At 41.3% G+C, this 25067-nt stretch overlaps 1 protein-coding gene across 3 annotated transcripts in view; it reads left to right on the plus strand.

Annotated features, from left to right (window-relative positions):
• SORCS1 (sortilin related VPS10 domain containing receptor 1) overlaps nt 1–25067 on the plus strand; it is a 320163-nt gene that overhangs the window by 193089 nt on the left and 102007 nt on the right. For all 3 annotated transcript variants that reach the window (XM_054163380.1, XM_054163381.1, XM_054163383.1), the window contains exons 4-5: nt 2567–2725; nt 22967–23040. In XM_054163380.1, coding sequence (XP_054019355.1) covers nt 2567–2725; nt 22967–23040 — 233 coding nt within the window. The remainder of the gene's footprint in view (nt 1–2566; nt 2726–22966; nt 23041–25067) is intronic.

A 25067-nucleotide genomic window follows, 5' to 3' on the forward strand; every position in this document is an offset into this window, starting at 1 on the left:
CTGGGCAGCCTATTCCAGTGCCTGACTGCTCTTTCAGTAAAGAAATTTTCCCAGTGTCCAATCTAAACCTCCCCTGTTGCAATTTGGAGGTAATTTCCTCTCATTGTATCACTTGATACTTGGGAGACCAACTCCCATCTCACTATAACCCTCTTTCAGGTAGCTGTAGAGAGCAATGAGGACTCCCCTCAGCCTCCTCTTCTCCAGACTAAACAATCCCAGTTCCCTCAGCCACTTCTCATAAGTCCTGTTCTCCAGACCTTTCACCAGCTTTGTTGCCCTTCTCTAGACATACTCCAGCAACTCAATATCCTTCTTGTGGTGAAAGACCCCAACCTGAACACAGAATTCAAGGTGCAGCCTCACCAGTGCTGAGTATGGGGCTATGATCACTCCCTTACTCCTGATGGCCACATTATTCCTGATACAGCCCAGGATACTGTTGGCCTTTTCGGCCACCTGGGCACATTGCTGGCTCATGTTCAGACAGCTGTTGACCAGTACCCCCAGGTCTTTTTCTGCCAGGGAGCTTACTAGTCACTTTCCTCCAAGCCTGTAGCATTGTATGGAGTTGTTGTGACCAAAGTGCTGGTCCCAGTACTTGGCCTTGTTGAATCTCATACAACTGATATCAGCCCATCTATCCAGCCTGTCTGAATCCCTTACAGGGGTTTGGAGTTACCTGCAAACTTAATGAGGATGCAACAAATCCCCTCACCCAGATCATACATAAAGATATTAAACAGGACTAGCCCCAAACCTGAGTCCTGGGGAACACCACTTGTACCTGGCTGACAACTGGATTTAACTCCATTCACCACCATGCTTTGGGCCTGGCAACTCAACCTTTTTTTTTACCAGTGAAGTGTCCACTCATCCAAGCCATGAGCAGCCAGTTTCCCTAGGAGGGTGCTGTGGGAGGTAGTGTCAAATATTATACTGAAGTCCAGGCAAATAACATCCCCAGCCAAATACAACACAAATGCAAATAGAGTTTTAATACTTACAGATATTAAAGTTCAGGGATTTTGAAGTATCCCAAACATCCAAGTCACAGGCCAAGTTGCTGTCATATCAAGGAGTTTTCTAGAGATAGATAAAAGCCTTTGACAGTTATCCAATAATGAAAGACATTTTCTGCATAGATTATATGTGTATTTACACCTTCACATCCAAATAATTCTTTAGCATTTGGCATCTATCAAGACTTATAGCACCCTGTAATTCACTGGGGGGGGGGGGGGGGGGAGTTAAGTTTTATCTAACTCTGTGGGCTGAAATAAAAGAGGAAAAAAAAGAAAGAAGGAAGGAAATGGAGTGTGTTATTTTTGTAGTGCCCAAACCCAGATAGGAATTAGCTTTGAGAAATGCCAGATGTGGATCCTTTCATTTCAGTCTTGTGTAAGAGTAAATCAGTGTTTAAACAACAAAAGAAGCTACTGATTCAAGACTCCAATACCTTCCCAGGCAAATATTCTTCAGAATTGTTTGTCATTCATGGTGCCTCATTCTTACTCCCAAGGGATATTACTTTGTTGCTTGCTGGTACACTAGAATGATCTCTTTCTGCTGCTCAGACCTATATATTCTCTCATCCCAAGATACATGAGAGAAGTATCTCATTATTCTCTCTAATTCATCAGCAGTGCAGACCAATTAATACCACAGTTAACAGAGAGAAGTAGGTACTTCAACTCTAAGCTGTATAGCTTCTGTCGCTGCTCTGTCACCTTTGGACAGAGATAGAAAACAACTTTACTATGCAGAGATTATTTCTGATACACTACCAAATCTGTAATTCACAGCACTGTAGAAGCTGGAGATGGAAATAACCCAGGACGTTATCAAATGTGTTCTCCTGCCAAAGCAAGATTGCTTGTTGCAGGCAGCCAGGTTATAACATTTCAGGCAATGAAACTGTCATCTCTGAAGATTCTGCCAGAGTCTAACAAACCTCACTATTAGAGATAATTTTCTGTGTCTCTCCTCTCTCTTGGTCTCTCTCTCTTTTTTCTTTTTTTTTCTAAATTAACACCTGACTTTTTATCTGCCCCTCCAACAGATCATTCATGAAGACCTAGCAGCCTACTGTGGCTGTCAGTAACTTAGAAAGTTTGCCTTCCGGTGTTAAAAATTTATGGGTTTGGGGTTTTGCTTGTGTTTGTTGTTGTTTGTTTGCTTGTTTTCCTGTTTCTTTGTTTGTTTATTTTTGGCAACCTAAGTATAGCTTTATTTAGATCTGGTTTAACTAGTGGCAAAGTAATTCTACCTATTCGACCATATGTTTTGTGTTTATATATGTGGAAGCTGCATTGTCATAGAGGTTTGTCTCCAATAAACTGCCTCTTCTCAAAACCCTTCCTCTGAGGTTGGGTTGTGAAAATACACATAGCTGAAATACATGGGTTTATGTATTAAAAGACTGGCTGTGCTTAGTTTTGACATTACATTGAAATATTTTGTAACAGACATATTTGATGAGCTTTCATGAAGTTCCGGGCTGCTTGCTTACTTTTCCATTTGACTCCTCTTCACCACTGTATTTTCATCTTTCCCTTTTGTATAGATTATGCTACTGACTGATCCAGAAGTTGAGAGCAGCTTGTTAATCAGTTCTGATGAAGGGGCCACCTATCAGAAGTACCGTCTGAACTTCTACATCCACAGTCTACTCTTTCATCCCAAGAAGGAAGATTGGATCTTAGCATACAGCCAGGATCAGAAGGTAAGAATCAGTGGCAGCATTTTGCTTTGCTTAGGAAGAGCCTAGAGTTTCTCAATCTCTGTATAATTAAATGCAGAGCATTTGAGACAGTCTTTGGAGTAATACAGGACTGTCTTTGGAAATAACAAACTAGTATTTCCAAGCAAGAAACACTGAGTAAGCCTCAATATAAAGGGCAAAGTAAAGGACATGGGTACCTGCTTTGTTCTTGTGCTCTGTGACTGGCAGTCTGCATTTATTCATCAGTCCTTTTGGCAGTATCATATTGCTATCCATGGGCAGAGAAGACAGATAGGATCCTTCACAGTAGGGACAACAACCTCCAGTAAGACTTTTTGTCCACTTGTTTAATAATTCTCTTGCTTCAGTCTAGCACCATCTCCAAGGACAGTAAAGGACATTCCTTGTTCCAATCTGGTTGGCATATTTTCAAGTAGTCTTTGATTTTCTAAGAGAAAAGTAGCAATGCATCAATTTCCTTTTGAAATCCAGTTCCTTCAGTATGGGTAATCCATCAGCTGAATAAATATGCTGTGAGAATTGTGTTGATTTTTACTGTCCAACTTGAGACAGCAGAATGGAATTTGATTGTTCTTATGGTTTGAACCCAGCTGGCACCCAAGCCAGCTCACTTCCTCATCTTCCACTCCTTTTCAGGGGAGAGAATTTGAGAGATAGAGGTAATAAGAGTAGTAGGATGAGATAAAAGCAATTTAATAATTGAAATAATACTAATAGTAGTAATGGTAGAGTATATGAACAGGTGATGCACAATGCCCTTACTCACCGCCCACTGCCCAATCCTCAGTCTGTTCCTATATAGCAATCCTCGAGGAGAGAGAACCCAAACCCACAATCCTGGAAGACCTCCAGCTTCCCAACTCCCCTCATCTATATACTGAGTGTGACATTGTAGAGTATGGATGTTATAATAGCCAGTTTGGGTCCATTGCTCTGACCATGCTCTTTCCCTGCTTCCTGTGCACCTGCACACTGTAAAGACATGGGAAGCTGAAAAGTCCTTGATTTCCTAGCAATGACTAAAACCATCAGTATATTACCAACATTCTTCTCAAATCAATTCCTATAATGAATCCAAAACACTGAGGTGTTCTAGCTACTAAGAAAAAATATTAGATCTATGCCAGCTGAAAGCTAGGCAATTGTAAGAGACCTCATGGTGAGAACTCTTTGAAAACCAGGCACCTCGACAGTCACAAGTCAGTTGTCATCCAGTGAAGGACCTTACAGACCTCAATCTGGTCAGTTTCCCAAAAAGCAGACTGGAAGGAAACTTTATTGCTGTGCATAAGTATATCCATGGGAGAAAACAAAACACATGAGTAAGCATTTTTATCCAGTAAAAAAAAATCTTCTAAAAAGAATTGATGGCTAGGATGATCTCAACTATGAAGCAATCAACCATTGGAGCAAACAGCTATGAGAAATGGCAGATTTCACCTCCTGACATTTTGATGTTTTCAAAGAAAACTGCAAAATTATCAAAATGAGTTCCCAGCAGGGTTAAAAGAGTGAAATGTCTTGGTATCTAACTATCTAGTCCAGTCTTTATGCATAAAGTAACTAAATTGCTCAATGCAAAGTAATTTAATGGCCTCTATTTGGTTTTCATTTGATGAATCTATGAGGATCTGAATCTAATCAATAATCAAAATATTGGCTGAATTGTTCAGGTCGTACAGTAATGTAAATATCAACATAAAGGTTTGAATTCTGTGATGTTTCAGATGTTTTCCATTTGTGTTTTTGAATTAATTTTACAAACATCAAAGGTGAAATTTTCCTTTAGCTTAAACTAACCTTCTTGTTACGAATACTGTAAGCTTGAGAAAATAGAGGTGTAAGGTCAGAAAATGCTTTTATTGGAATTTTTGGAATAAAATTTCATTTCTCTGATTTTAAGTCCAAACCACTATCTGTCCAGGACTGTAGCTTGTTATCCTTCCCAACAATGACAAATGCATCATGCCGACCTAATTCTTCCTGTAGAGTGTATTGCATGCAATATTTGTCACTCACCACTCTCACAACATTTATAGCTTGTACTGTAGATATAATCTATTCAGATTCAATTATTTCAGATTGTTCAGTGTGTAATCAGACAAGGTCAAAATGTTCCCTTTCCCTTGTGGCTGTTAAGTTCTCTGGCCTGATAGGAAACTGAAGCGAAGTGTCTCTGCTGTCTTTTAGGACCCATAGAAATGAAAGTTACTGGGTATTAGTAACAGGAAATTTATTACATGCAGATCAATAAAACTTTCAGTGGTAAATTCACAAATAAAAGTAGGATATAGTAGAAAAGTAATGCCAGCTGTTGTGAAATTCAGCCTGCTCAGGAAATAATCCAGAATTAGAGTCCATAGTCTAAATTAGATGACCATGTAATGATCATCTCATTTATGTGAGATGGCTACTGTCAAGTTTATTGTCCCTATTACATAGTTTAGGAATGATGTTGACTTGCTGGAGCGTGTCCAGAGAAGGGCAACAAAGTTGGTGAGGGGCTTGGAACACAAGCCCTATGAGGAGAGGCTGAGGGAGCTGGGGTTGCTTAGCCTGGAGAAGAGGAGACTCAGGGGTGACCTTCTTGCTGTCTACAACTACCTGAAGGGAGGTTGTAGACAGGCAGAGGTTGGTCTCTTCTCGCAGGCAACCAGTACCAGAACAAAAGGACACAGTCTCAGGCTGTGCCAGGGGAGGTTTAGGCTGGAGGTTAGGAGGAAGTTTTACACAGAGAGAGTGATTGCCCATTGGAATGGGCTGCCTGAGGAGGTGGTGGAGTCACCATCACTGGTGGTATTCAGGAGGAGACTTGATAGGGTGCTTGGTTGCATGGTTTAGTTGGTTGGGTGGTGTTGGATGATAGGTTGGACATGATGATCTTGAAGGTCTCTTCCAACCTGGTCTGGTCTATTCTATTCTATTCTATTCTATTCTATTCTATTCTATTCTATTCACAGTAAAATCCTACTTTTTCTTCTATGGAGTTCTAAATAACAATCCACATATAAAAACAAGGGGTCCTTTTGTGCATTAGCCTGAATACATATGGGGAGGGTGTTAAGAGTTGTGTGTATGGGGTGGTTTAGGTAAGGGGGGCTGCAAGCTGTATGGTAAAATCTCCTTGTGTTGTGGCATTGATTAGCAAACTGGATAGCTATTGGTAATTCAGTATTGTAGTTTCTAGAAAGAAAAAAAAAATGTAGCACAAGGTCTGCAGATCTGTAACAGTTAACTCTAAAACAGAATCTTGGTAGTCCTCTCTAAGGGTATGAGTCACAGGCCTGTTTCTGCTTTAAAGTCTCATGGATACATTTTCTGACTTCAGCAAGCTTTGACCAAGAACTGTAGAGGGTAACCAACAGGCAAAGAGCATTAATTAGTTTGGACTAAATTAAATGTAACTCAAACTAAGGGTCAAGTTCAGCCTGTGGCTAGGTGTAGATTGCTGCCGTTGGTTTCATGCATGTGTATCTAAAGCAGAATTTTCTCAGAGTAATTAAGAGGTCCTGCAGGTATTTAGATAACTGCAATGGGAGCTGTGGGGTAGTCTGGAACAAATTACACTGCCAACTGCTATTTTGCTATCTTGTGCTAAGGCCATATTTAAGGAAGTGGAGCACATTACTCTTTGGATTACAGGCACTATGTGCACGCTAAGGCACCTGAGTAAGCAAGGGAAACATATCCGCATGGCAAGGAATTCAAATATTGATATCAGTGACTTCGATGCCACTGACTGAAGAGATTGCAAAGGTTTTTTTAATGGGAGCCATAAGGAGTAAGTTGGATTTTGACCAGTGAGGACTGCTGCAGTCGTTTAATTTTGCTGCTGACAGTCAGGAGGGAGGCGAGATTCAACTAGAAAACACATTTACATCCTTCTAGTGAGACACACCATTGATGCTGTCCATTTACATCTTGTCATTGAAGCAGGTGGGACAAGGAGTGTCAGGTAGTGAATAGAGCAAGAGCTGGAGAGACAGGAATTGCATTGGCTCTGGATTGTTCTGGTTCTCAAAAGTTACCCACCCAATTCAGGACTGATGAAGGCAAAGCCAACAGTCAGTGCATGCCGCTCATTGCTCAGTTGTCGTGAACAGGAAATGGGTCACATAACATCATTCCTCCATCTCCTCACAGCCTACTGAATCTATGATAAGTAGTACAGATCTCTTTTTGTTTAGCTGAATAGGGATTTACTCAATGGCAGGGAAATCTGTGTTAGCTGAAATAATTTTATGTCCCAGTTTCTTCAGTCATGTGGGGGGGTGAATGCGGTTAATTACTGGGGCTCAGCTAATGAGCAATAACTCATTAAGCTTCAGTGGCTTGGTTGCTTTTGCGCACATATCTTTCCCCTGTGTCTGTGCCTTGGGCAGCAGGCTTGAATTACCACCGCTGCCAGACCAGTCCCTTATTGTCATGACTTTTTCCTGCCAGTCTTCAGAAAAAAAGAGCAGCAAACCATCTGCCGCCTGCACTAATTGCTTCATGATTGCATTCATTGTCCGGCCTGAAAGTGCAGTTATTACATGGCTGATTCTTGCCACAGAATTGCAGAACTGCTGTTTGCTTCTCCATTGTCTATACAAGAGGAGTTACAAATCATGAGGAAACTTCAGACAGAGTAGCACATTGCTCATGAGGCAAAAACTTATCAGAAGTCCTGTACGTGTGAGTTCTCATGGGTTTAATCAGCATGCTTGTAGGACGAGTGGCTGTATTGTGTGGCAGTATTGCTTATGAATTACTATCTAATCTTCAAAAGTGGTTTGCTGTGTAGTCAGAGGGTGGGGTGTAAGAACCTCTATTTCATGTGGAGACATCTATTCAGATGGGTTAGACACAGAGAGGAATGGTTAGTAATCAGCCACAAATAACAGAGCTATTTGGAGAGACGAAGTACAGGTGAAAATGTGAAACACAAGTCAGGCAAAGTGCAGGGTTGTAGTTGGGTTCTAATTGCCCAGCCAGGAATAAATGTGCAAGGGCACTCAAGCACTGAAAGGCTGAAACAGAGCCTGGAAAAGATTTAAAATGGAGTTCTTGTTGATGCTTCTCCTCTCTTAGCTTAAAGTCCTGAAATGCAAGGTGCCTCTGACTGAAGGAGGTCTATCGACATAGAACTAGTAAATTAAGAGGTTTGTATTTCCTTTTCTTTTTTTCCTTTGGTGTTTTTTGGTGTGGGTTTTTTGTTTGTTTGTTTGTTTTCTGTTGTTTTTTTTTCCCCCCATTTTTGTCATTCTCAGATACCTGATGCCATTTGTCTACCTTTATTTACTGTATGTCACACTGGAGATCTGTGAGTTAGGGACTGAGACTTGACTGAAGAGCTGAAGTTCTGGTTTAGCAAATCAGGATTCTCATGCTTGTGGGACAACAGATCTTCTGTCATCACAGCATGTCATCTTCTTGAGTTTCCTGCAGTAAGGGAGATTCACTCATGCACTCAAGTAGAAGAGAAAGGTATTTGTCATGGGTCATAAGGTGACAGAGGAGCCACTTAGAGATAAGAATGCAAATGTCTGTGCAAGAGAGTAGTCCAGCTCTTAAAAATACCTTCAGCCTCATGTGTCTAGTCTAATGCTTGTGTCTGACAGTAGAGTATCTACCATTGGTGTAGTCAGTATTCACTGATTAAGATATGATGGAGTGTTTTGCATGCATTTCCTAATACCCTGCTTGGAAAAGGATCAGACTTAAGGACCTAGAGAGGTTCTTTTCAACCTAAATTATTCTATTTACACCCTCTCAGTTTCATTGGTAACAGTCACTGCCTACATAGACCAGAGAAGGAGGAATAAATTCCAGATTTATTTTATGAAAAATTGCCCTGTAGGTTGTTTTTTTTTTTTAATTATGTTAATATAAAATGTAAATAATATCAAATTTAATACCAAAATGACTGTTAATATCAGCAATATCAATATCATTTGGTTGGTTGGTTGTGGTTTTTTAACCACAATGCTGCACCAGGGGAAGTTTTAGGCTCAAGATGAGGAGAAAGTTGTTCACAGAAAGAGTAATTTGCCTTTGGAATGTGCTGCCCAGGCAGGTGGTGGAGTCACCATCCCTGGAGGTGTCCAAAAAGGGATTGGATGTGGCACTTGGAGCCACGGTTTAGTTCTCATGAGGTGTTAGGTAATAGGTTGGACTTGATGATCTCTGAGGTCTTTTCCAACCTGGTTGATCCTATGACAACCTACCTGGTTGTGATGGGCTATGCCCATCCTGGAAGCAGGGGGGTAGGGCTTGTGAGAGCTTTTGCCCTCCTTGGAGGGTATTTTCCCCCTGGGAAACTAAATTAGTCTGTTCCACTCCCTCACTCCCCCTCCCTGCCCAGCAAGGCTATAAGAAGGAGGATACTGCAGCTCTCTTGGGCCCTGCCTTTGCTTGGACAAGTACTGCTGGTGGCTCCCTACTTCTCTGCCACATGGTCAGGCCTGATCCTTCTCCCTGCTGCTTCTGCGCCTCTTCAGTGAGACTGGTTTTGTATTCTTGTTTTTTTTTCCCCTCCCATCCATCCTTGTTCCTTGCCCTTGTGAACCTTACCTGTTATTGCTACATATATATGTGTATTGTTTAAAGAAAATTCTTTACCTCTCTATTTCCAAGCCGACTCCAAATTATTTCTTGGTGGATTTCCTCCTTCTCTTTCTTTTTGCTCTCTATTGGGAAGGAGGAGGGGGAGCGGATTCTCAGCCTCGCCCCCCTCTGAGCTCTTAAGTCCCAGTTAAGGCTCAAACCACCACACTGGTTGATTCTGTGATTTGGAGGACTGTTCATTTGGGTGAACGTTAGCTGAGGAAGGCTAATCCTGACCAAAATTAATGGAGAGGAAAAAAAACTCTGGAGTCGTAAACATTCAGTCACTTTGAATCATTCTCCAGAAGAGCCTATCTCTTTTGACAGGCTGCAGACACAATCAGGGAGCTAGTTTGCATAAAGCTAACATTAGCCTATGTGAATAACTCCCTCTTTCCCTACAGCATTACTCCTGCAACAGTCTACACTGTTTGTGTTAGTATTTGGGGCACCACTAATCAACTGCGCCAGTTTTCCAGCTGACTTGGTTCTCTTTGATGCATATTGTGGAAGATGAAAAGTAATAAGGAATTCGTACACGAAGACTTGTTTCTCCCAGCCTTTGCACTGTTGCAGTTTCTGCGCACTCATAGATAATCCCTCTTCTCTGTTCAAGGTGAGGCTCGACAAGGCCCTGGGCAACCTGGTCAGTAGGCTGAACATGAGCCAGCAGTGTGCCCAGGTGGCCAAGAAGGCCAGTGGCATCCTGGCCTGTATCAGGAGTAGTGTGGCCAGCAGGAGCTGGGAGGTCATTCTGTCCCTGTACTTAGCACTGGTTAGGCCACACCTTGAGTACTGTGTCCAGTTCTGGGCCCCTCAGTACAAGAAAGATGTTGAGTTGCTGGAATGTGTTCAGAGAAGGGCAACAAAGCCGGGGAGGGGTTTGGAGCACAAGTCCTATGAGGAGAGGCTGAGGGAGCTGGGGTTGCTTAGCCTGGAGAAGAGGAGGCTCAAGGGAGACCTTATTGTCATGTACATCTTCCTGAAGGCTAGTTGTAGCCAGGTGGGGGTTGGTCTCTTCTCCCAGACAAGCAGCAACAGAACAAGAGGACACAGTTTCAAACTGCACCAGGGGAGGTTTAGGCTGGATGTGAGGAAGAAATTCTTCCCAGAAAGAGTGACTGGCCATTGGAATGGGTTACCCAGGGAGGTGGTGGAGTCACAATCAATGGAGGTGTTGAAAAAGAGACTGAATGAGGCACTTGCTGCAATGGTTTAGCTGACTAGATAGTGTTGGATGATAGATTGGACTTGATAATCTCAAAGGTCTTTTCCAATCTGGTTAATTCTGTGTTCTGGTCTAGTTGGAGGAGTTCCTGATGACTGTGGGGAGGTCAGACTGGGTGACCTTTGGAAGTCCCTTCTGGCCTGGACCATTCTGTGATTCTGGACTGCCAACACTTATGCCAGGGATGGAAAGAGCCTTCCACACAAAGGCCTTGCAAACAATAGATCCTGTTTAAAAACTTTCCATGTAGTCGTTTCTAAACAAGCAATGAGTCATGCACAAAAATATCCACATTTGTACCTAGGGTTGTGCATGCCATTTGTGTGAAGACCTTAAGCACAGACATATGTTGGATGTCCTCACAGTATCACAGAATGTCAGAGGTTGGAAGGGACCTTGAAAGATCATCTAGCCTAAACCCCATGCCAGAGCAGTGTAACACATCTTACATGCAGCTATTTCCAAATATTCCTTTTTATCTCTAGGAAAGTTGAGAAGGATTTGGTCACAACCAGCATACTGAAAATGAACAAGGAAGGGATATCAAAACTATTTTTCTGGCTGTTATTTTATTAGGACTTCTCCTCCTTTCTTCTCATGCAATCAGTTCCTCACCATTGTCTCAGTAAGAAGAGTAATGGTGTAAGATTGTATCTTTGGGGTTTTTTCATTGGCCATAAGCCAGTGTACAAACTAGGTCACAAAATATGCTTTCCTAGAGTATCCATCAAGTCTTTTACACACCTCACTAAGCATAATGTGCATAAAGTGGGAAGAATCTCTTATAGTCTTTTCTCTAATAGGAAATGAAAAAGAAAAAGGAAGTATCAACTAGCAAAGCCCAGTAAGAGTCTGGCAGTCCAGAGAGGAGGATACCCTTCTGAGCCAGGAGTGTGATCAATGACACAAAAGGAAAGGCTCTTGAGCAGTAATCACTGTGCTCTTTACCACTGACTCACTCATCTTTAGGCAAATCAATATGTCCTTGCTTATCCATCTGTATAAACATCAGCAGCCCATCTCCTAGAGAACTTCTGCTGCTTTGCAATCCTTGAATGCATACTTATAGCTATGGGTAGATCTGTTGTTTCTCTGCAAATTTTTTGTGCTCTACATAACCCCAGTTATCCTACTTCAGTGAAAAAATTGCAGTTTTTCCTTTCCATCAGGGTTGGACAGTTCACTGGATTAGGAATAAAGAGATGTACTTCATATCACTAGGTCTGCTGCTGATCTCTGTGGTGTTGAACAAATCTCTTTGAGATGACTCACCTCTCCCTTCTCTTCTCTGTCATTTATTTTGACTATACTCTCCAGTCTGTCTCCAGTTTGCTTCTTAAAATAAAGTGCCTGTCAGCAACTACCTGAAGGGAGGTTGTAGCCAGGTGGGGGCTGGTCTCTTCTCCCAGGCAACCAGCACCAGAACAAGAGGACACAGTCTCAAGCTGCACCAGGGGAGGTTTTGGCTGGATGATAGGAAGAAATTTTGCACGGAGTGATTGGCCATTGGAATGGGCTGCCTGGGGAGGTGGTGGAGTCACCATCATTGGAAGTGTTTAGGAAACTTGATAGGGTGCTTGGTTGCATGGTTTAGTTGATTAGGTGGTGTTGGATGGCAGGTTGGACATGATGATCTTGAAGGTCTCTACCTACCAGGTCTATTCTATTCTATGCTATGCTATGCTATTCTATCTATTCTAAATTCATGTGGAGCCATAGGTATTAATACAGAGTGGATGATAAACAATAATAATTGAAAATTCTGACACTCTTTCCTAATTTCTACTCTCATAAGGCTTTTCTGTTCTGTTCTCATTCTAATACAATACACTTTTCAAGCAAAAATGCTTTTATTTAATGCAGTTATCTCAACAGTTATGAACCTACCTAATAAATTTACAACACAACAGAAAGCAAATGCAGGATACCTCTGCAAATAGAGAGATCCTATTTTTAAACAGAGAAGGAAATTAACCTTGAGGACAAACTAAGTGAAGTGGTATATTCATCATCCCTTGGACTTAAGATAGGATGCCTTTCCGGATAATACAATCCAATTCAGCCATCAGTCATTGGCCTGAATAATTCTCTATACTACTTGAGTTCAGTGGTAAAGATTCTACAGCATCTGCTAGGAGGAGAACAGACTGTGATGATTCTAGTGGTTCCTTCTGGCTTTAAAGTATGTATGCGAGGCAGATTCCTTTAAATATCTCATGGTTAAAGTGTGTTTCCTGCCACTTTTTTAGCAAATGAGTTGAATGCACTGGGGACATCATGCTAATAACAGTTGCTTGTGAACTGAAATAAAACCAGAACACCATCTGATGTGGCTCATATCTAAGAATGTGAGAGGAGTTATTGAGGGGTAGGTAGGAAGAAAGCTGAGGGTTATTTCCGAGGTGCTTTAACTTGATGAGCACGCACAAAAGGAATTCAGATTGCCCAGGGAGGTGTTTAGGGCCCCATTCCTGGAAGTAGTCAAGGTGAGGCTTGACAGGGCTCTGGGCATCCTGATCTAGTTGAGGATGCCCCTGCTTACTGCATAGTGGGTAGGACTACATGACCTTTGGAAGTCCCTTCCAACCCAGATCATTCTCTGATTCTATGAAATTACTGTTATGACTATACTTGAACAAGTCTAAATGACAATAGTGTGTGGTTCTTTGGCAGAAGCAGCCCCAGAGCTGCAGACCTCAGTTTGCATGGGCTGTGAAGCAGATACCTAAAAGCTTTAGCACTCTGATGTGTTTCCATCAGCATTCAATAAATGCCAATTATTGGGTAACCTCATTGATGGCTTCTGCATGGCTTAGTAAGTTGCTGCAACTTAAAACATCCAAAGTCTGCAGTGTCCTATGAGGTTTATTGCATCTTAACCTCAGAACCTCCAATTAGATCAGAGTTCAGGGAATTAAATGCATCCCAAGAAGTCAGCAGGACATACCAACAGGAACTTTCTCAGGGAATTTAAAGTGCATTTGAATCAAGTCTAGTACTTTGAAACTCTTCTGGGCTGGTTTCCTAGTTGTATATGCTTGTTTAACTCCATACTGCAGTGCATGTCGAATTGCTTTGGTCCAACCTGTGTCCAGGGAGAACAAGTGGATGTTTCATGGAAACTACAAGTGAGAGGTAGAAAGCTTTTTCTTTTGTGAATATGAGAATACTAAAGCTAGCAAATACATATAACATAGAATACATAGAATAAACCAGGTTGGAAGAGACCTTCAAGATCATCGCGTCCAACCCATCAACCAATCCAACAGCACCCAAACATCTAACCCATGGCATCAAGCACCCCATCAAGTCTTCTCCTAAAAACCTCCAGTGATGGCGACTCCACCACCTCCCCAGGCAGCCCATTCCAATGTGCAATCACTCTTTCTGTATAGAACTTTTTCCTAACATCCAGCCTGAACCTCCCCTGGTGCAGCCTGAGACTGTGTCCTCTTGTTCTGGTACTGGCTGCCTGGGAGAAGAGACCAACATCCGTCTGTCTACAACCTCCCTTCAGGTAGTTGTAGAGAGTAATAAGGTCACCCCTGAGTCTCCTCTTCTCCAGGCTAAGCAACCCCAGCTCCCTCAGCCTCTCCTCGTAGGGCTTATGTTCCAAACCCCTCACCAACTTTGTTGCTCTTCTCTGGACTCGTTCCAGCAAGTCAACATCCTTCCTAAACTGAGGGGCCCAGAACTGGACACAGTACTCGAGGTGCGGCCTAACCAGTGCAGTGTACAGGGGCAATCCACAAATAAACTTAGGCTCCATGCTGCATTCCATTATAATTTCTTTAGGGGAAATTTCTTAAGTAAAACAAAAATACTGGGAACTACTAGCTTGCTTAAAGGATTCCAATCATGTCACTTCCAGCATGCAAGTTAAATCACTGTTAGCCAGTTTCTGACTTTCCATATGCATGATGCTTTTTGCATGAAATGAAATCAGTGTATAAAATTGAGTATCTTCATCAGCATAAGAAACACATGGAATTATCACGTGATTTAAGATCATTATGTAAAGTAGCATCAGTGTTTTTATCAGATATTTATTTTTTTATCAGCTAAATCTTTAGTTGGAATATCCAGTTAGTTTAAATGCTGAATGATGAAAGACCATGGACATTGGGTCAGTTGCATCTGCAGGAATTTTAGGTGTTTGTATGAAGCTGAAGCTACAAGGGGCAGAAAATTTTGTCTGGGAAAATGAATTTCTTAAGAGCAGAAGGGGTGATTGTAAGTCTTGACTAGCATAGGGCTCGAGGTGAGGAGGAAGTTCTTCACAGAGAGAGTTGTTAGCCATTGGAATGGGCTGCCCAGGGAGGTGGTAGAGTCGCTGTCCCTGGAGGTGTTCAATAGAACAGAATAGAATAGAATAGAACAGAATAGAATAGAATAGAATAGAATAGACCAGACCAGACCAGGTTGGAAGAGACCTTCAAGATCATCACTTCCAACCCATCAACCAATCCAACCCACCTAAACAACTAAACCATGGCACCAAGCACCCCATCAAGTCTCCTCCTGAACACCTCCAATACGTGGCACTTGGTGCCATGGTCTGGTAGGCATGAGGTTTTGGGTGACAGGTTGGACTTGATGATTTTTGAGGTCTTTTCCAACCTTGTTGATTCTATGATGCTATAATCACCCTTCAAATGGCATTGCATCAGAATTGGTGAGTTATTCAAATTCTCAGTGGTTGGTATGTGTAACTATTGGGTTTGCATCACTTGATGACTGTGGTTGTAAGCTTTTGGTATGGAGAGTTTGAGGTACTGGTATCCTTAAGACAAATTTGCTGTACTAGCAGCACCTGGTTGATGCCATGCTTTCTTACTTGTAAGGTTCAACAGCCAAACAAACAATTCAACAGCTTCATAAGTGCTAGACTTTTGGTTGAGAAAATCTCAGGGAAAATCCAGTGTTTGTAAGGAAGGATGCACAGTCCAATTTTATTATAGTGCATATCTTGGGACAATATTTTATGAAACTGTTGACAGCTCATTTTGTTTGTCCTAAATATGTGAGCTTATGTTAGAAGGTCTCAACTTTGTCATTCAGTCAAATCCAGACAGTTCCTGTAGGTCATACTCTCATACCACTGGTGATTACATCAGAATGAATTAAATTTGTCTGATGCCTAGACAACATTAGGCTCTCAAAATGCATGTTTTTGCTATTTTTTTTTTGAGTTTTAAAAATGCATGTTGACTGTTTAAAAAGCAAAATAAATTACAAAGACAAATAAGGCTACTGGTAAATAAAGAAAATGAGGAGTTCTTGGGGTCATTTGGTTTTGCTCCATAACAGTGAGTGAAGGTCTAATGTTTTTTAGTACTTGTGGCTCCCACACAATTTTTTCTGGGAGAGATGTTTTGAGGATCAGCCTGTGTGTTACACATTAAAGTTTCTGTGTAGTTTTCCAGTGGAGGTATGCAACCTTTATCTACAAAATTGGTGACAAGATTGTGTTTTCTAAACAAATATCTCTCTTTATTAGAGATGATGCTCACTAGGACATGTGCACTGTAAGAACTGCTGAAGGAGTTTATTACCTTCTGAATCCTTTTTTGATAGATGTATGAGACATATATGTTTTATAATATACAAGTTAATACCAGCTTCACTGATGTTGATACTGGTGTTCAGATGTGATAGTATTTCACTTCAGAGGCTTACAAGACATTGATGAACAAGGAGAAGAGTAGAAGCACTTGTATCTAAATATTTCCCAAGATCTAGTGTGAGGTGTCCCTGCCCATGGCAGGGGGGTTGGAACTACATGATGCTTGTGGTCCCTTTCAACCCTGACTGATACTATGATTTTATGATTCTATTGAAAGCTGGTTTTGAAGCCACTGTAAAGCAGAAATCTTACAGGCTAATGATTGTTTTGTCCTATCCAACATTTCCAACAGTAGCCACATTGTTCACAGAATCACAGAATTAACCAGGTTGGAAAAGACCATCAAAAGATCATCAAGTCCAACCTATCACCCAACACCATCTCAATCAACTAAACCATGGCACTAAGTGCCTCATCTAGTCTCTTTTTAAGCACTTCCAGAGATAGTGACTCCACCACCTTCCTGAGCAGCCCATTCCAATGGCAAATCATTCTTTCTGTGAAGAGTTTCTTCCTAACATCCAGCCTAAACTGCAAAATTGTTTTAGAATCATAGAATCATCGAATTGCTGAGGTTGGAGTGGGACCCCAAGGACCATCCAGTTCCAGCACCCTCTGCCATGGGTGGGGACACCTCACTCTAGATCAGGTTGCTCAGAGCCACATCCAGCCTGGTCCTAAAAACTCCCAGGAATGAGGCTTCTACCACCTCCCTGGGCAACCTGTTCCAGTGTCTCACCACCCTCATAGTGAAGAATTTCTTCCTAACATCCAGTCTACCCATTTCTATTTCTTTTCCCATTCCCCCTAGTCCTATCATTACCTGACACCCTAAAAGTCCCTCACCTGCCCCATTTCCCCCCTTTTCCCCTCAAATCCCAGAGCACCTGGGCTCTGTTGGAGTCTCCTCCTACCCCAGGTGTGGCCACTTTGCCCTCCCCACCCACTCCCCTATTTAAGTCCCCCCAGGAAAGGCACAAGCCCCAGGCTGAGCTTCCACAACTAAGTGCAAAACTCCTGTGTTGCTGTGCTGCTTTGTGGATGGAAACCGAAAAGATTAGAAATAATATGGTAAAATGCTCTCATTTCCACCATTCTGAGTAGTGAAAGCTTTTACTGAAATATTTGTCATGGGGAAAATTTGGTCTTAAGCCTGTCTGCAATTATAATTCATTTGGTATTTATAATAGCTCCTAGGAGCCCCAGCTTTTACATTGTGCAAACACATGCTGCAACAGATGATTTCTGCACTAAGGAGTTTAGAAATCTGAGTGAAGGGAAGATGTGTGGTGTAGGAGGTACAATGTATAGGCAAATGAGGAAAGAATGAGATAGATGTCATCAAAAGGCCAGAGCTCTTTTACATCTGTGAGCTAGCACGTGATAGGAAGCACAAGTGTTCCTTCTGTGCAGTACCTGGCAGAAGGGAACATATCCAGAACTACGTTAAAAAAAAAGGGTTTGTGAAGCTAAGACCTGGAGAACTTTCTGCTTTGGAGAGGTTTTCTAGAGATGAAGAAAAGAAAAATGTAGAATTATGTTTCCTTCTCCCTACTTCACACTTTCCTTTCTAGAGGTAGTGTTGCAGGCTAGACCAGTTGAGCCAAAAAAATTTCCAGTTAGTCTTCATACCCTCAGTTTAGGAAGGATGTTGACTTGCTGGAACGTGTCCAGAGAAGGGCAGCAAAGCTGGGCAGGGCTTTGGAACACAAGCCCTACGAGGAGAGACTGAGGGAGCTGGGGTTGCTTAGCCTACAGAAGAGGAGGCTCAGGGGAGACCGTATTGCTCTCTACAACTACCTGAAGGGAGGTTGTAGACAGGTGGAGGTTGGTCTCTTCTCCCAGGCCACCAGCACCAGAACAAGAGGGCACAGTCTCAAGCTGCACCAGGAGAAGTTGAGGCTGGAGGTTAGGAGGAAATTCTACACAGAGAGAGTGATTGCCCATTGGAATGGGCTGCCCAGAGAGCTGGTGGAATCACCATCATTGGAGGTGTTTAGGAAGAGACTTGATAAGGTGCTTGGTTGGATGGTTTAGTTGATTAGGTGGTGTTGGATAATAGGTTGGATGTGATGATCTTGAAGGTCTCTTCCAACCTGGTGTATTCTATTCTATTCTATTCATAGAACATTTTTTAACACCATCTCTTTTTATTCTCCCTACATTTTAAGGAATTTAGTTGTGTTTTTATAGTGCAAGCTATCAAGCTAAACTAAATAAACCAATCATATTTGACCAATTTGTGCTACATATTTCATTTTCACATAAAATACATCTTTGTAGTCATCACCATGCACATGGAAATTCATATTTGTATTTTATGTGTACATATTTATACATAGAAATGCAAACATACAGCTTCTACCTCTTCATGAAATGCTTTGGTTGTTTTAGCTACAAAATTCTAAACCTATTTATTTTTCTGCATTTTCATCTAAAGTTAGTGCTAGAAGGATCAAGAAATTAGAAGGGAAAGAGAAGATTACATGGCAGTTGTATTTCTGCTGTTACTTAGATATCCCAAACTATTTTAAGACGAAGCTTACACTATCGTTGTGAAATATGTGAGCAGCTCTTATGCTTCTCACACAAGCTGGGAAACAAATAATGGAGTGGATGAGTAACATACAGATACTGTTTGGGTAGATAAGGAAAGAAGTTCAGTTTTCAGGTGTCAGCTTTCTCTACTCCAAAGACAGTAGTGCAGTGCTGTGAGAAGGCTCCTTCTATAGGTAGGGGACTGTCTTGAAGTTCAGAGGGTTCATCTGAATCCCTTCTCAGCCCCAGAACATATTTGTAACCTTGGGACAATCTTTACTTTCCCCTCACATTTATGTTTTCCCATCTAAAAGAGATAGGCAGTAGGTTTCTACTTCACATAATATTAGGATTTATAAAGGCAAAATAAACCAAAACCAGACTATTAATTATTGTTGAGTGCTGAGGTATTACTTAGGGAAATATGTGTACAAAAGAGGAGGAAGTAAGAAGAGAATTATTCCCTGATGAGCTAGGGTCAAATCTGAGAGATCAATACAAGATTTGTACTTCATAACAGTTTTGTCATAGGGAAAACAGAAATGTCAGATCATTCCTTGGCCCTCAGATGAAAAGATACACTGAATTGGTGATAGATTCGTTTTCTATTTGTGCTTGAAAAAGAAATGTACCAAAAGAGCATTATCTAATTTCAGTCTAGTAATGAAAATTGTTATTAGGTAGCAGTGCTTGCCAAAGGAAATAAAATGGCATCTCTGAAGAAACTCCATGCACAAGTCTGTCACAAGAAGTCCCAGAAGAGAGAGGGCATTTATAACAACGGAAAATGTGATGCTGGGTGTAAAAAATATCAATACATGCACAATAACTGTGAAGAGAGGGAAACTAATCGCAGCTGGATCATAACTGATATTTGACAAACATCTAGCCTTCAAATGTTTCCTTTTTCTAGTCCATCTAAATAAACAGTCTACAATGAACAATACTTAGGAAAAAATATCTGAAAACAACCTCATTGTGAAAGGTTTTCTTTTGTGGAGGGTGACACGAGGTGGGGGAATTCTCCCTTTGCCAAAGATACGTTAGTGATACTGGTGCTGTTGTAAATCAGTAAAGGCTGGGATTGTTGCTGAAATAATGGGAAAGGAGGGGGGGAAACTTTCTAAAGCCTGGTTATTAAAGTGTCTCATCAAAGACAATGAGAGCTTTGGATATGGGTTCCCAGGGAGCTGATATTTCACTTTGAGAGCTGTTGCCTTTTCTTGCATGCTGTCTGCAACTCTCTGTGCACTGACTTCTAACTTTAGAGGCAAGTCCTGAGAACAGAACTTTTATATCTATTTCCTTCGTTAGGAACAAACTTACAGTGTCTTGCATTTCTCTGCTTTTTGTCTGAATCACATCTAGCTCAGGGCACACACTACAAGAAAGCAGGATTCCCTGGGTTCTGTGAATCACAGTTTCTGTTCTGCTGGGGAGGTGTTGGATGTACCAGATGAACAGCCTCTCTGAAAAGTAGTGCTGAAAGAGCCAGTGGGAAGCTGTGGTACTGGGGTGGTTCAACCACTGGCACTGCAGTGGGACTGCAGACATGGAGGAGGATGCTGCACAAGCACAGTGAAAGGTTTCACATGCTGTAATTCATTCTGGTTACTGTGATTATCACCGGCAAATTCAGAAGGGATAACCTGCTGAAAGCTGTGCTCAGGAAAATTAGAGAGGGAGTAATGAGAGATACAAATTGGGGGAAACATTTGCTGTGATTATTTCAGCCATCTAAACATTGATGTCTCTGGAAAGCTTATATCCTATATATTCCTGGTTGGGAAACACAGAGATGCTTGCTGAGTTGTTTGGATTGCTCCATGTTCTTTATTAAAGGATGATCAGAACTTTATTAAAGCTTGAATTACTGTATGTCAAAGACTTGACACAGAAGAAACTGCTTTGTCATGAAAGGGAGCACACTGACATAGAAAAGATAGACTGACAGTAGGTTATTGTTATTATGTTTTTTAATTTGTGCTGTAATTACAAAAAATGGATACAGAAATGTATTTTGAATGTGAAGGGAACAAAATACCTCCTGTAACAGTAAAGTTTTTAATTAGGTGACCTCAGAGCAGTTTACAAAAGTCATTGTTAAATGTTCCAAAAGATGTCTTTAATTCTGAGAATAGACTAGACTAGACTAGAATAGAATAGAATAGAATAGGCCAGGTTGGAAAAGACCTTCCTTAGTTGTAGTTAGGGTGTCCTGCAATCTGAAGTGAAAATCTATCTAGCATCTTAAGGAAAACTAACACTCATTACTGAGGTTTTAAAAGTGGACCAATTTCTGTCCATAAAGCTAAACTCTCTTTTTCCTTTTCTCACCCTCATTATCTTCTATCCACTCCAGCTTCTTCACTCTCTCTTTGACAGTGTTCAAGAGAGATGAGAAAAAGAGGTGAATGTTTAGCTTTCATATTTTGAGGTAGTTTTCAATGTATGCCTGTTTGCTGATTACCAAAAAGTTGTTGCAATTGGTTTCTTTATGTCCTTCCAAGGTTTTGCAGAAGGAAAGCTGGGAGTGATAGGGATTTGTATTGAGAATGTAATGTGGAATAAGAAGTAGATGTTTTCTTACATCCAAATTCTAAAGTTTCTTACATCACAATTCTTAAAATACATTCAAATCATCCTTCTGATCAGCCTGAAGCTTTAAATCACCTTCTTTCTTTCTTTCTCAGTCATTTTCACAGGCATCCATCTTTCTCTTCATTGCCTATCCACTGCCACTACTCATTTCAGAAAAGATTTTCCATGGGTTGCACGTAATGATTCAGATTGTTTGCATTTTATGCAAGAACCCCTAAGTAGTAGTATGCAAAGGCAGACTGATGTTCAAAAAAGGGATCCAACATCTTCCTTGCCAGAGTAGGGGATTGTCCAAGCCTGTTAAGCAAAGGAAGGAGGGGAAATAAGATGAATCTTTACAAAAACTACAGGAGAAACTGCCTCTTAGTGCTTCCATATACATACATAGAATAAACCAGGTTGGAAGAGACCTTCAAGATCATCGCGTCCAACCCATCAACCAATCCAACACCGCCCAAACAACTAACCCACGGCAATATGAGAAGTTTGAAATTAAACAAAGCAAAAGAAAGGCAGAACCCAAGTGATCCTTCCTTCTAGTACCCTTCTGAGAATTACCTGATGGCCTTTATGGAAAACTGCTGTTTGTAAGTGCTCCAAGACAGCAGCATTTTATATCATTCCACAAAGACAAGTCAAAGTCTATATAATACCTGTAACATAGCCTTTTGATGACCTTTCTCAGTGTGGTTTGGTATTTATCATGGAAAGATTTTCTGAAATGATTGATGTATTTGGATATTGTTTGTGTGACCAGACTAGGAGAAGGTGTCAACGTTGTTTGCAGAAGGACAAGAGCAAAGGGAGACTCACAAGCTTCCATGGTACAAGTAATTCGTGGCAGTGATTCATTCAGTCCTGCAGGAGAAGTCTGAACACGTTAGAGAACATTTTTGGTACCAGATTGAACAAGCTCTCTAAGGATAGCTGCTGCTGGCTGGCACAAGAATGACCTTCTAACATAGTATCAGGGAAGGCAGCCATGTATATCTGTTGTCAGGGCTAGGCCAGGGTTATCAAACTGCTGTGCTATGTTGTACAATTGGTGTCTACCACAAGTTTAAAAAAAGTAAAAGGCAGCCTTCCCACACTGCCTGATTTTACCACCTAGGAGTACCAGAAAATGCTAGATGATGAGTTTTCAGTCATGGAAGGTTGTTGGGTGCCCACCCATACAGTGATCCCTCACCAGTTGTGCCCTATGGACTAGGGGGAATGGAGCAAAAATAGAAATGGGTAGATTCGGATTGGATGTTAGGAAGAAGCTCTTCACCATGAGGGTCCTGAGACACTGGAACAGGTTGCCCAGGGAGGTGGTAGAAGCCTTGTTCCTGGAGGTTTTTAAGGCCAGGATGGATCTGCCTCTGAGCAACCTGATCTAGTGTGAGGTGTCCCATCCCATGGCAGCGGGGGGTTGAAACTAGATGATTCTTGAGGTCCCTTTCAACCCTAACAATTCTATGGTTCTATGTCACGCAGCTCAGTATTGCTTCTGACCACAGACACTTTTCAGATGCATGCTGCTTTGAGACTGGAGGAGGTAAAGTTGTCATCTAAGAAGTGATACAGGCTTCTTCAGATTAATGTCTCCATTTTTGTGATTTACTGCAATTTGTGATTTTTTTGGTTTTGTCCCCAGTTATTCAGTTCAGTGGAGTTTGGCAGAAGATGGCTGCTGCTTCATGAGGGAGTTGCACCAAACAGGTTCTACTGGTAAGTCCAAAAATCCTCATTTCCTCGACAAGTTCTCCTTCTTACAGAGATGCTGAAACAGAGGTTGAAGGCAGTGTGGCAGAATGCAATCTGCACTGCTGATTTGTTGAAATTAATTTGAACTTACACACAAAAGGGGCATGATTCCTCCTGTTAGGTGTTTATGGGGGGTCTGAAATAAACTGACAAATAGTCTGAAGGAAACATTGATTTGAGAGGTTAGAGTTCAGCAATTTCTTGTGATCATTTTGAGTTCAAACACAACTCTGTTCATCAGAAACTTATTTGCACCAAATACAAAGGAGAGATCTTTCTGGTCCTGCAGCCAGTAAGGGCCAAAGTCTGAAGTCTTGGAGTCTTTGAGAATATTAGCATTTCTACCATGGGTAACAGAGGACATCCTCCAGTGGCTTCAGTTCTGATTTCAACTGAGTGGTTCTGGTCCAGGCCTTGAAAGTGAGCAAGTTAATGACCAGTAAGCTAGGCACACACAGTTCTTCACTATGAGCTTCAATCTCTCTGTGATACTGCTTCTAAGCAGCAGTGCAAGATTTCCAGTCAGGTTTCAAGCTGTATGAATCAGCCAAGATCCTTTTTGCTAAATCTTTGAATGTCAGTCAGTTACATCAATGGCAAAAGGTTTTCAAGTCTGATGCCAAAGTCACCTTAAAGAAATATCATAGCTCTGTCACTGGTTAACTCCTTGCTGCATTAACTTATGCTGTGCAGCTTGTATCTAAATTCAGTTAGGGCTGTAGCCTACACGGTTCTGACAGAATCTGAGCATCTCACAGCTTTTAGTATGAGAGATGCCTGTAATGGATGATATGACTTCGCACCCAAACACTTCTTGTGTCCACAGCTACTGAAAAATAACCCCTTGATGTAGACCCAAAATTCATTCTGGAGTTCTTTACAAGCAAATTTCTTTGGTTTTGGAGTTTTATCTCCTTTAGTTTTAGTCATCACAGATTTACCCAGTGATTCTGCTGTGCTTGATTCTCATCCCATGGTGCTGATTGCAGGCAGATATTTTTGCATTTCCTTTCCATGGCAATGATTTGCATAGCCAGTCTAAAGCTTTGTAACCACACTTGCCATAAAATGCTTAACCTGAGACACCTGAATGTTGTCATGAGGTAGCAATTAGTGTAGCTTTGCCTTATGTGGAAAAGAAAGCTGAGGAATGAAGGAGACACTGGAATTTCCCTGCAAATATGGTTGTCATAATAAAAGCTAAGCTTAATTTTTTAATGTATTCTGTCTTACTTTGCTTTTTGCTTACACTGGAGACTTCTCATCATCTTTATGCAGGCAGTAGTCCACCTGTGAGCAGAAGTTGGCTTATGTCCTGTCAATCTGGCTTTTAAAAGAGAAACTCCTGATAAAATAGTAATCCTGAAGTTTGAAGAAGCTGAACTAGGTGATTAAAATGAGGTCCCTGTGGTAGCTTTTAACCTGTAAGTTTGTGCCAAAAAACACAGGTTTTGAACATATCAAGATTCAGGAATGGTTCAGTCAAATATTTTCTTTTAATTTCTGAAAGAAATAAGAGCTCTAGGTCAAATTTACTTCCCCAGTTGAATTTGTATTTGGTCTGCAAAGGATGTATCACAGATTGTGTTTGCTGCTGCTGCTGCTGCTGCTACTTTTTAATCGTTCATGAGAACCTGTGCTGGCTGAAGCTTTTACAAACTGAAATTACATTTTTAACTTAAACTTGGGTTTGTGTGTCTGTGTAGACAGGCACATATATATCTGTAGCATTCCTCTTTCTTCTAGGACTTTTAACATGGTTTCAAAATGTCATGTGCCAACACACAACCCCATACATCTCTTTTGTGGGGGGGACTAATAAACGTAGGAAGGCCTAAAAATCTTGGGACACAGTCTTTGAGATGTTCAACAAAATTGTACTCAGTGAAGAGGGTCAGAGAGCTGCAAAGAATGACTCTGCTCGTGGATCCTTGTGTCCAGTACTACGCTCCAAAGCTTCTGAAGTTTCCCATTATTATGTCCAGTGTTGG

This window comes from Dryobates pubescens, chromosome 8 (assembly GCF_014839835.1).
Source record: "Dryobates pubescens isolate bDryPub1 chromosome 8, bDryPub1.pri, whole genome shotgun sequence".
Taxonomy (NCBI): Eukaryota; Metazoa; Chordata; class Aves; order Piciformes; family Picidae; genus Dryobates; species Dryobates pubescens.